This window comes from Neoarius graeffei, chromosome 7 (genome assembly GCF_027579695.1).
Source record: "Neoarius graeffei isolate fNeoGra1 chromosome 7, fNeoGra1.pri, whole genome shotgun sequence".
NCBI classification, from domain to species: Eukaryota; Metazoa; Chordata; class Actinopteri; order Siluriformes; family Ariidae; genus Neoarius; species Neoarius graeffei.
Window position 1 is genome coordinate 41,068,128 of NC_083575.1, and position 12,789 is coordinate 41,080,916.

A 12,789-nucleotide genomic window follows, 5' to 3' on the forward strand; every position below is an offset into this window, starting at 1 on the left:
GAAACAAAATTGTAGACCTGCACCAGGCTGGGAAGACTGAATCTGCAATAGGTAAGCAGCTTGGTGTGAAGAAATCAACTGTGGGAGCAATTATTAGAAAATGGAAGACATACAAGACCACTGATAATCTCCCTCGATCTGGGGCTCCACGCAAGATCTCACCCCGTGGGGTCAAAATGATCACAAGAACAGTGAGCAAAAATCCCAGAACCACACGGGGGGACCTAGTGAATGACCTGCAGAGAGCTGGGACCAAAGTAACAAAGGCTACCATCAGTAACACACTACACCGCCAGGGACTCAAATCCTGCAGTGCCAGACGTGTCCCCCTGCTTAAGCCAGTACATGTCCAGGCCCATCTGAAGTTTGCTAGAGAGCATTTGGATGATCCAGAAGAGGACTGGGAGAATGTCATATGGTCAGATGAAACCAAAATAGAACTTTTTGGTAAAAACTCAACTTGTCGTGTTTGGAGGAGAAAGAATGCTGAGTTGCATCCAAAGAACACCATACCTACTGTGAAGCATGAGGGTGGAAACATCATGCTTTGGGGCTGTTTTTCTGCAAAGGGACCAGGACGACTGATCCGTGTAAAGGAAAGAATGAATGGAGCCATGTATCGTGAGATTTTGAGTGAAAACCTCCTTCCATCAGCAAGGGCATTGAAGATGAAACGTGGCTGGGTCTTTCAGCATGACAATGATCCCAAACACACCGCCCAGGCAACGAAGGAGTGGCTTCGTAAGAAGCATTTCAAGGTCCTGGAGTGGCCTAGCCAGTCTCCAGATCTCAACCCCATAGAAAATCTTTGGAGGGAGTTGAAAGTCCGTGTTGCCCAGCGACAGCCCCAAAACGTCACTGCTCTAGAGGAGATCTGCATGGAGGAATGGGCCAAAATACCAGCAACAGTGTGTGAAAACCTTGTGAAGACTTACAGAAAACGTTTGACCTCTGTCATTGCCAACAAAGGGTATATAACAAAGTACTGAGATGAACTTTTGTTATTGACCAAATACTTATTTTCCACCATAATTTGCAAATAAATTCTTTAAAAATCAGACAATGTGATTTTCTGGATTTTTTTTTCTCATTCTGTCTCTCATAGTTGAAGTGTACCTATGATGAAAATTACAGACCTCTCTCATCTTTTTAAGTGGGAGAACTTGCACAATTGGTGACTGACTGACTAAATACTTTTTCGCCCCACTGTACAGCTCAGGCTGTGAAGATGCCAGAGCAAAGAAATATTCCCAACCAGTCACTGCGATTCACGGCTTGTCCAAGTTTCGTGCATATCCTTCCGCTGTTAAAGTTGGGATGCATCTAGTGAAAGTGGATCAGGTTTTTCAGGAAGCGGCTGCAGGGCTCGTTCTTGCTGAAGGTTATGTTTAAGTCTGAAGCAGGCGATGCACTCTCTGCAGCTGGTACTGGGACAGCACGAGCCGGTGAACCTGCTCCTGCCCTCGGGCACAAGGCACCATCACACGACCGACCAACACTTCATCTCTCATCGTCTCCTCTTTAGCCTGAGAGAGACAAAGAAATGAGAAGATTCTGAGGGGACTGATTTGGGCAGGCTTGTTGCTAAAGCAGTTTCTGACCTCACTAGCGCAAGTTAACATTTAGACAACGTTTGTGGGCTACAAAACATCTCAAAGCGGCTCTTCACCAAGGTACAACCTTGTAGTAGGACAGTCATGATTTGTGTCTGTGATTTTACCTTTACAAATGAGGTACAGGGGAACGTAGCAAAGTCGGATGAAACCCGAGCACCAGGTCTCTGAGACACCACATGCTCTGCTACTTCATCCTAAAGGACAGCGAATGATTGGGGTCAGACTGAGCCAAGCACATTTCATTGTTGAGTTATGGTTGGGCTTTGACCCCTGATTCTACCTTTAGTCTGTCAAGAGTCTCACTGAGAGACTGAAGCCTTGCTGTCTGCTCCAGGAGCTGGGCACTGGGACTCACTGTACGTACACACACACACACACACACACATGCACAAACATACATTCTCATACATTTATATTAATATAATGTCCATGCAGTGGCATAACCATCTGAGAAGGTCATAATCTCTAACCTGGAGATTTTCCAGTGATGTCTACGACTTTGACATTGGCACTCATCTGCAGCAGTGTTTCCAGGAGTTGGTCTGTTTTGCGATAGAGAGCGCTGGATAGGACCTCTGGTCTACAACCTTCACGCCAGTTCAACTTCGACACATTCAGTGGAGGAAGTGATGCTAACTGAGCATGCATCTTTTCTGCCTAAATACACAAACATTTACACAGAGACAGAAGGAAGAATGATTGATTTTTTTAGTCTGAAAATGACGACTGAAGTCTGTACACAAACTCTGAAATTTGCAACATCTTGCCTAGGACTGCTTCGGCCCTCAACCAGGGCTATTCAACTTTAATAACAAGTGGGCGGAATGGAAATATATATATATATATATATATATATATATATATATATATATATATGGGGAAAGGCCATGTATAACACAGTATAACTTACAATATTCACTACATTCTCAGCAATACTTAGCATTGCTTTTTGGCTCAGCCTTTGGTTGAAGCCCATAGAGGTGCCTGTCTGTATGTGTACGTTTAACCAAGTTTGAGCGTGTTTAAGAATGTAATTGGCATGCCAGCCTCAGGTAGCAATTCCACAGTCGCGGTGTGGCGCCACTGCTTACTGACTATGTAAGTACCATGTTACATAACCTCAGCTCGCAATGTAACCCTTCGTGGCTGAGTGGTCTAAAGTGCTGTCTAGGAAAGGAACGGATTTTGCAACATTGATTTGAATCCTGACGTAAAAGGCTGATCTCAGACCTGCACAAGTCTCTAGTATTTTTGTTCTCGTAACAAACTAGTACAAAAAGAAAGCACTCTTTGCTATGGATGTATTTTGTCAAAATAGTCGTTTTGGTTTCAAGAAATGCCTCTTCAACTTTCACTAGGAAACAGTGTGCGTAATTCAAATAATTAACTATTCATTTTTCACCAGCATCAAAGTGGATTTGGATACAAGCTTCATATTATTCATATTTGCTACTTTGCTTGTACAATAGACATTAGGGTGCATCAGTTGCCCCCTAAAAATGGAAAAGTTCCTCCGATCATGATGCATTTTTCTTTTTATGTTCCTTTTGGTAAGAAAACACACTGGGTGAAATATTTTGACAAAATTCAAAAGTGTAATGGTGGCACCAGGAGCTCAAAGTTATGGAAAAAGCTGCTATTTTATGACTTTTATGACAAAATTTCAATCACTTTTCATGAAACATTATGGCACCTTATAGAGTATACCAAATATCTTAGATACACATTTTTAGCACATATTCTAAATATATTATCAAGCACAGTTTGAGTTTTAGCTGTTCATTGAATCATTGTTCAACTACTTTTAAACAATACAAATGTATTCTGAATCACATTAATGCTTCTCAATCCCTTGCAAAAGGTTCTTAACATGATCTCTGGCTCACAAGAAATCAATAAATGGAGTCCAACATTGTGATTCAAACCTTACGCGAAAACATAAAATAAGCGTTTTTTGGCAAAAAATGAACCTCATGGTGCCACCATTAGACTTTTGAATATGGTCAAAACATTTTACAGGATGTCTTTATTGGTGAAAAGGAACACCCAAACAAAAATGCGTCAGATTTTATGAAAGTGAGGGCAACTGATGCACCCTAATAGACATTGTATTATTACTGATTATCTGGCAGCCTCATCAAGGTGCTTCTTTTTATTTATTTATAATTTTCCCTCAATTTTATCCCCAATTTGGTCACCTGCCAATTCCCATCCACCAGCCAGCCAGCTCTTCGCCATCATACAACACCTACTCTATCATACTCCCAAACCGGGGACAGTGAATGCTAACATGTGCTTCCTCTGAGACATGTGAAGCCATCCGCTGCATTTTTCAAACTGCTGCTCATGTTGCGTAACGCACTCGGAGGAAAGCGATATCTGCCCTCTTCCTCATACGTGAGCTTACAGACACCCATGATTGGTTAGTGTTGCTGTGAATAACAAGACAGAGTAACACCATTCCCACCAAGAGATCATATCTAATTTTGCCCAATTTCCCCAAAAACAGTGTGAAATTTTTTGCATTATGTTATGCTACTTGGGAGCTTCACAGGCCTCTCCTAAACTGAAATGAGCAAGACTCTGCGCTTTAATTGGCCTACCCTGGACTAACGGCATTGTAACTGAATCTAAGACTGGACTAGGGTTTGTAACATGATTGAGAAGTGTGTGTGACAGAAGACCTTTAGGATGTTGTTTTCATTCTTCAGGCGCTTTATGCTGAGTCTCTGAGCTTCAATTTGTTGTGTCAGCAGTGGAGAATCTATCACCTGCACACCTCCCGCAGCACACACTCCTACAGCACCTACACACACAGACCAGATTACTAGTGAGCCTTTGTCTTTTATAATGTAATGCACCTGGCAGCTTAAACATTTTCTGATGAGCGTGTATGTTCATGTTTAGATAAGGTTATATCAGTTCCATGCACTCCATACAGGACGCACTCATAAGAGCCACGCAGAGAGTCAGAGCTCTGAGGGAGGTTAGAAGAGGAAGGAAGTAAAGAGAGTACAGTGTGTGTCAAACTATTATGCAAAACACTTCAGACATCTGGAATAATTAAAAAAAAAAAAAAAACATACTAGTGGAAACTGCACCACATTTCCATTACTTACGTGCAAGAATATGATCAAAATTATGAGACATTTGTACTCCTGCAATAGATTCATCAATCCATCCATTATCTGTCGCTACTTATCCTGTTCTACAGGGTTGCAGGCAAGCTGGAGCCTATCCCAGCTGACTACGGGCGAAAGGCGGGGTACACCCTGGACAAGTCGCCAGGTCATCACAGGGCTGACACATAGACACAGACAACCATTCACACTCACATTCACACCTACGCTCAATTTAGAGTCACCAGTTAACCTAACCTGCATGTCTTTGGACTGTGGGGGAAACCGGAGCACCCGGAGGAAACCCACGCGGACACGGGGAGAACATGCAAACTCCGCACAGAAAGGCCCTTGTCGGCCACGGGGCTCGAACCCGGACCTTCTTGCTGTGAGGCGACAGTGCTAAGCACTACACCACCGTGCCGCCCACAATAGATTAATATATATATGAAGACATCAACACTATGAAATAAAATATGGAACATGCTTGGAATTTTGTGGTTAACAAAGAAGTGTTTAAAAAATAAATACGTTGATCCTGAAATACTGCTGGCACCAACCTCATCAAATATCCCTGCTGTTGGCTAATGGCTTTTTCCTCGATATTGCTTACTGAGGGAGAGTTTATGTTGTGAATTACTTTCATTTTCCCCTTATCTGAACTTTTCAGGATCAACATTTTCCTTAGTCCTGGGTATGACTTTAAACTGCAACTGGTGGCGAGTCTCAGGTCCAGGAGGACTTGAATATTGGGGAAAGTGGAGTTACCCCTTAATCACCATTGCTCCCAGGTCCGCTCTGACCCGCAGTGGTAGCACCTGCCTGGGTTCCAGCTTTGGGTTAAATAGTACATCACCAAGAAGGCGTTGGCAGCAGGGCACTTTTCGGTGCAATGTGGAGATGAACTCAACAGGGTCAATGGCGCGCCACCAGATGGCATGCGGAAGAGCCACTCAAATGGCCAATGGATGGCATCGCTCGGCAAGTCAGTTGTCACTGTGGGGCAACTTCCATACCCGTCAGGTCTGTGGCTCTTTTGTGCACCACTTGGTATCAGGTCTAGAGGTCCAGAGAAATAACACGATGGGGGCACGACATTGTTTGTCTTACCTTACTGTGCAAGGTGCTTCGTTAGGAGAGGAGAATAGTATGCGAGAGCTCACAAGGCCAGACATTCCATGGCGGCTCGGCCAGGCCATTCATGCCGCCGCTGCGGGCGACTCTGTCGCTCTGGTGTGGGCCTCACAGCCCATCTGCATTTCTGCGGATCCCAATGAAGCAGCCATCATAGCTAGCGATGGACAGCCACCGAGGCTGACAATCTGAACTTTTCCTAATTGTATTTGAATCTGCCACATGCTCCTTTATGCTATGATGATCTTTACCAGTTATCTTAACCATTTTATTTGCCATTACCCAAGTTCTAACAATTGTTGTCTTCTCTTCTGTAGTTAAATCTTTCATCCCATAATAATGGCTTTGTTAACAACTTTATACAACTTGCTTAATACCACAGCACAGCACAATCGTGGAAAAAGTGCAAAGATGGCAGCAGCGTTTATACTCGTGTGCAGTAATCAGTTCAAGTCCCACAGTTGTTTCTGATCATTGTTGCCAAATTTGTTAGAAAATAAAATGGAATGTGTTATGAAAGAACTCCAACGAACCCTTTTTGCATAATATTGTGACATACAGTGTAGATCACAGAGTATCAAGGATTGTCTACAATTTACCTTTCTGATCCTCTGCAGTGGGAATGAAGAGAGACGAGAAGACACAGATTCAGTGAAGGAAAGGGTGCATGACGGAGAAAGGCAAAAACAAAAAGGTGTCAGTCTGGAAAACCTGTCGGATGTCGCCAATTCTGGAAAACATCTATATGAAATCTTTAAAGATAGACTGCCTTTCAGATTTTTCAGGTGTAGGTCATGAAAAGAATTCTCCCCGACATCCAATTATTTTTGTTTACTCGACCAAAAGCTACTGAATTCGAATCACAGACTTCCAATTTTATTAGTTTTTTTAATAGAACAATTAACGAATTTAGGGCCATGTGGCCCTAAATCCTCAACTATTTTTTCCTGCTTCACCATGACCCAATTCAAGATACTACATCATGCATGACGTGGTGGGCTTTCCCTGTTTGCGCAAGGCATTGTGGGATACAAATTTGAAACAGGAGAGAAAAATGGAGGACGTGAGTGTGTGAATGAAACGTGGAAGACCGACTACAGTCACGGAAAGCAAGAAGAAAAGATGTTATGGTGTGAAGGAAAGGAGAAACAGGACCAAACTAATAAATATCGGCGGTCAGCGAGCACCTCGGTGTGATCAGCTGTTCATTTAGCGACAGAATGATGGAACTGTCAGTGCACGGTCAAGGTAAACCTGTAGATGGCGGTAATGCAACACTGTGGATGCCAGCTGCTGTAAAACCCAAAAGAAGAAGAAAAAGAAGAAAACCTGCGCACGTGGACTTCCTCTGTCTGCTTGACTGTGCAAAGCCAGCAATTTCATGCACATTATTTGCTAGCGAATCCCCTCAAATTAGATAACTTCCCAGCCACAGAATGGCCTGAGGTTTTTTTTTTTTTAGATATTGCAGAAATAAACATATATCACAATGACCAAATTTCAGAGGGAACTGAATTTCACCGATTTTATGAAATCGAAAGGCCGTCTAACTTTAAATATGATATTCTCATGTTTCACTTTTGTGAAAAACTCAGAATTTCTATTTGAGATACATGAAAAGTAAATGCAATTCATTAACTTAGGTAAGCCTGTACTTTTCAGAACTAGTGATAAAAATCAGCATGTGACGTGTACCTTGGCCACCACACAACCATCCATTTCTCTTTCTCAGAGTTTGTCTTTCATCATTCTCACCAGCTGTGATGCCGCCAGTCACAATGGATGCAATGCCAGAGGGACTTCCTCGGAGTCCCTCAGTGGCCATCTTTGATTGGCTGTTTATACGCTGTCTCAGCTCCGTCTTCTCTGCCTCAAGTTGGTCTATGTCAGCCTGCAGAGCATCCATGGTCTCTTCAAATTCCCTATACACAAGCACAGCGAGAGACAAAGACAGAGATTTGTGACAAGCAGGACGTTTGATCAATTCATGGTTATTAATTGGTAGAATCAAAGTGAGGACAAACCACATCGGTGCATAAAGGTAGTCTGTGCTTGTTGGCTTATTCTAATCCTTATTCTCTTACTTCTCCTTCTTCTTTAGGAGTGTCTGGGTCTCCTCCAGAACTGTCTGGATTTTCTCCACTCGTTCGTCAGCATCCTTTGACGCGCTGTCCAGCTTCTTCTCTAGAAGACTCAGACGCACATTGGCCTCACTCAGCTCCTCACCCTGCACACAGCAGAGTTTCAACAGTTAGCAGTTAGTAACCTGCATGTGTGTGTGCAGCATACTGTAGGTATGCGGATGTACTGTTACTCTCTTTTAAAAATGTGGGTACCTTTATTTTAAGGGATTTCTTGAGCTCTTTGATGACAGTCTCTCTGTCTTCCAATTTTTGCCCGAGTCCCTCAGCATCTGTGATCTCTGCCCTCAGAGCAGCTGCTCGCACCTCCACTGGAGCCGTCTACAACACACACACAAATCTCTCAACTTTGCATGGGAAAAATCAAAATAGGAACGAGATTCCCATTTTGGCATTCCTGTAACTGAACCCACCCCAGTATGTGGCTTCTCAGAGTCGTACTCTCCCTCCTGCATAGCAGTGGCCATCTTATTCATGGTTGCGATGACGACGCTACAGGACTGGCGCAGACACTCGTAGAGGTTTATACCCTGGGAGCCGTAAATCTGAGCACGAGAACAGAACACAAAAAAATGCAAAGAAGGAATATTTTATATGAAACAAAACTGAAATTAATGGCGGCACAGTGGTGTAGTGGTTAGTGCTGTCGCCTCACAGCAAGACGGTCCGGGTTCGAGCCCCGTGGCCGGCGAGGGCCTTTCTGTGTGGAGTTTGCATGTTCTCCCCGTGTCCGCGTGGGTTTCCTCTGGGTGCTCCGGTTTCCCCCACAGTCCAAAGACATGCAGGTTAGGTTAACTGGTGACTCTAAATTGACCGTAGGTGTGAATGTGAGTGTGAATGGTTGTCTGTGTCTATGTGTCAGCCCTGTGATGACCTGGTGACTTGTCCAGGGTGTACCCCGCCTTTCGCCCGTAGTCAGCTGGGATAGGCTCCAGCTTGCCTGCGACCCTGTAGAAGGATAAAGCGGCTAGAGATAATGAGATGAGAAAACTGAAATTAATGTGACACAAAATTACCTCGAAAAAGCCTTCCTGGGTGGTAAATGGCTCTAGAGTTCTAAAGGACCATTATCTTTTCTAAAAGGGTGATACTCTAGTGTAAGGATATACATGGACCGTTTAAAGGTTCTCTCAACAAGCACATTAGGTTGACAGGAGAAAGAGTCTAGACAAATATATTTGTAAATTTCATTAAATCCGTACATTAAAATGAAACAATACTACAACTAAATAAAAATCATGGTTATGAATGAATTTCCTTGTTTGTTTTCACTGTACTGACCTGTTCAGCTGCTTTGAAGGCCATGTCCTCCAGTTTAAGTGTTGGCAGACCCTCATGTTCACCGAGTGGCGCAATGAGCTGAGCTCCTGCTGCAGCCACCTCCTGCAGTACAGCATTGACCCAGGCCAGCTGCCTCCTGCTTTCTGCCAGCGCCTCACTCACCTGCCCACACACACACACACACACACACACACACTCCAATCAGCCATGTGTGTCCACTTTAGTCTTGAATCATGAATATGGATTAAAAACATGTATTTTCTCTAAGTCCTACCAGAGATGAACAGTCAGAAATAAGGGGATTTAAGTGTAAATGCGTTTCACCAAAAATATACAGTACCAATCAAAAGTTTGGACACGCATCCTAATTCAGTGTTTATTCTTTATGACTATTAATTAAAAGACACTTGTGTGTTAAAGTAATGGATGTCGTTTCTCTTTACTTAGTTGAGCGGTTCTTGACATAATATGGATCACTACAGTTGTGGAATAGGGCTATTTACTGTATTTTTATTATTTACTGTTTGATCTCAAACACATTAAGAAGGCATGAAAATTGCACTAATTAACTTTTGACGAGGCACCTGTTAATTGAAAAGCATTCCAGGTGACGACCTCATGAAGCTGGTTAAGAGAATGACAATAGTGTGTAAAGCGTCATCAAGGTAAACGCCGGCTACTTTGAAGAATCTAAAATATGAAATGCATTTTGTTTAACACTTTTTCATTTACCACATAATTCCATTTATTTTTTTCGCGGTCCGGTTTCCATCAAATCCCGCCCTCTGATTGGCTGGCGAGCGGGTCCGTATCCTACGATACGGACCCCGGTTACGGACCTCTGGTGACTCGCTCGTTCACAACAACAACAAACATGGTAGCATTTTTTGTCAACATTTATCTTTTTTTATAATATTTATTTATAAGATTATCAAAAATCTTATAAATTTTTGCCAGCATTTCTCAGGAGAATAGCATTAATTTTACAGCATGGATAGCAATAAGGACAGTGTTCACAGCAAAAGCGAGTTTTACTACCCTGAGGAAGAAGAAATAAAAGAAAACATTTAAGGAGAAAGCTAAAACCTGTAACATGCTAACGCCGAGCAAAAACATGGCTGAATCCTGAATGCCTCCTATTTGTATAAATAGGGGACTACATAGGCGGCAAAATGTAGTTTTTTTCCTGCCATGGAAGTGCACTTGTATACCGAGGAGGAAGCAATTTGTGTTACAGTTGTGAATGAGGATTTAAAATGGCGGCTCGGCTCGGTTTTCCCTTTCGGACGCTCTCGTTTTCTGTTAGAATTTGGTAAAGAAAAAATAAATATATTATTTACCAGCTTAAGGTCGGTCCGTATGGTGAAATACCGTGACCTCGGCCTTGAATACTGACCTCGGCCCAGAGGGCCTCGCTCAGTACTTTCAAGACCTCGGTCACGGTATTTCACGATACGGACCTCCCAGCTGGTAAATAACATATGTATATGCTCCATATGCTATGTCAAAGTTTTGATATTTTCATTATTGTTCTACAATGCAGAACATACTCAAACTACAGAAAAACTTATGAATGAGTATGTGTGTGTTAGCACTGTGTGTGTGTGTGGACCTGAGGCCCAAAGTTGAGAGCAGCAGGGATGCCTGGCGCGTCAGTGCCCGGCATGCGGCGGCGGATCTTCTTGCAAAACTGGCGAATGTCGCTACAAGAAGTGTCCAGATCTTTGAGCAGCACAGAAAATGGTGTTTCTTCCTCTCCTGCCTGCAAGAAGGCACGCAGACGACCCACCTCCACTGCCATGCAGTCCAGAGCACTCTGGGTAAACTGCAGAGATACAGGGATGTGTTAGTCAAGTGTTTTTAGAGCTGCAAGGTATAGTGGCAGGAGAAAACAATCAACACAAAACAGCCTTAAGAAAGAGCTTTGTGTGTATCTTAAGTAAAATACACACACACACACACACACACACACACACTATATTTTTCATACGAGCCACATTCGGGACATGGAAAACCAAAACCGTGACATAAATCTTTATATGTCACTTGTGAGGAAATCTATGAATTGTTTTGATAAATTTGGGTACTTTTTGTTTGTAAATGTGTCTATATCCATCCATCCATGGATGGATGAATAGAGAAACCTCAAGGGTTTCGCTCCTTCCTATCTCTGTGAGCTAATTCATTTGTACTGTCCCTCCCGCTCCCTCAGATCTTCTGTCTGTGGATTTCTGACTGTTCCACGTTTTAAACTGGCATCTATGGGTGGCAGATCATTCAGTGTTGCTGCTCCTAAACTTTGGAACTCGTTACCACAATCGCTCCGTGACTGTTCCACTCTCTCTTCCTTCAAAGCTAACTTGAAAACTTTTCTCTTTACCTCACACTATTCTTCCTAGTTTTTTTTTTTTGGTGGTAATTCTTTTGTAAAGCGTCCTTGGGTTTGTGAAAGGCGCTATATAAATTGAAATTATTATTATTATTATTATTATTATTATCCATTATCTGTAACCGCTTATCCTGTGCAGGGTCGCAGGCAAGCTGGAGCCTATCCCAGCTGACTACGGGCGAAAGGCGGGGTACACCCTGGACAAGTCGCCAGGTCATCACAGGGCTGACACGTACGGTAGACACAGACAACCATTCACACTCACATTCACACCTACAGTCAATTTAGAGACACCAATTAGCCTAACCTGCATGTCTTTGGACTGTGGGGGAAACCGGAGCACCCGGAGGAAACCTACGCGGACACGGGGAGAACATGCAAACTCCACACAGAAAGGCCCTCGCCGGCCACGGGGCTCGAACCCAGTGATTCAGTGAGGCGACAGTGCTAACCACTACATTGCTGTGCTGCCTTGTGTCTATATAATAAAAAGAAAATCACACGTTGGCTTGAAGATATGAAGTTTATCTTCTTGTGTTGAAAAACACAAAATATATCGCAGATCTGAGTGACATATTTCCCCATATTTCACTCTGATGACATCACTCCCAGTGTTTTCCTGCTGACTAGACGTGTGTTTTCAAAATGGAGAACCAGTTCAAAATTAAAATTCTTTTGATTAACTTGCTTTTTTTTGTGGATGCATCCATAGAATATAAATAACATTACACAGTGGCTTGAAGATATGATGTTTATCTTTTCGTATTGAAAAATAGTTTCACCCCTCCCAAGAGCACTGTGTGTGAGGTGGGAATACACCCTAGATGGGATATCAGTCTACCGCAGGGTACCATACACACACATTCACACCAAGCTGCAATTTAGAGTCCACCAACAGTCTGTTTTTGAGAACCTAGAGGATCTCCATACAGACACGCAGAAAACGTGAAACTCAAAACAGTAACCCGAGCTCAGGATTGCACTGGGGACCCTGGAGCCAACCTGTGAGCCAAGTAAAATCTGCCATCTTTTAGGTAGGCCAGATCTCAAATGGCTTCAACTTTGTTTGTGCCCTACATAGGATACAACGTAATTTAGCCGAATGCCCT

At 43.1% G+C, this 12,789-nt stretch overlaps 1 protein-coding gene across 1 annotated transcript in view; it reads right to left on the reverse strand.

The window, feature by feature from the left end:
* Positions 1–1,228: 1,228 nt before the first annotated feature.
* The window catches only part of dctn1b (dynactin 1b), a 38,964-nt gene continuing 27,403 nt past the window's right edge, over positions 1,229–12,789 (reverse strand). Inside the window, exons 19-29 of the mRNA XM_060925653.1 lie at positions 10,904–11,116; positions 9,292–9,453; positions 8,424–8,555; positions 8,206–8,331; positions 7,954–8,096; positions 7,625–7,791; positions 4,301–4,422; positions 2,087–2,273; positions 1,897–1,970; positions 1,721–1,810; positions 1,229–1,526 (exon numbers count right to left, since the gene is read on the reverse strand). Coding sequence (XP_060781636.1) covers positions 1,389–1,526; positions 1,721–1,810; positions 1,897–1,970; positions 2,087–2,273; positions 4,301–4,422; positions 7,625–7,791; positions 7,954–8,096; positions 8,206–8,331; positions 8,424–8,555; positions 9,292–9,453; positions 10,904–11,116 — 1,554 coding nt within the window. The 3' untranslated portion in view covers positions 1,229–1,388. The remainder of the gene's footprint in view (positions 1,527–1,720; positions 1,811–1,896; positions 1,971–2,086; positions 2,274–4,300; positions 4,423–7,624; positions 7,792–7,953; positions 8,097–8,205; positions 8,332–8,423; positions 8,556–9,291; positions 9,454–10,903; positions 11,117–12,789) is intronic.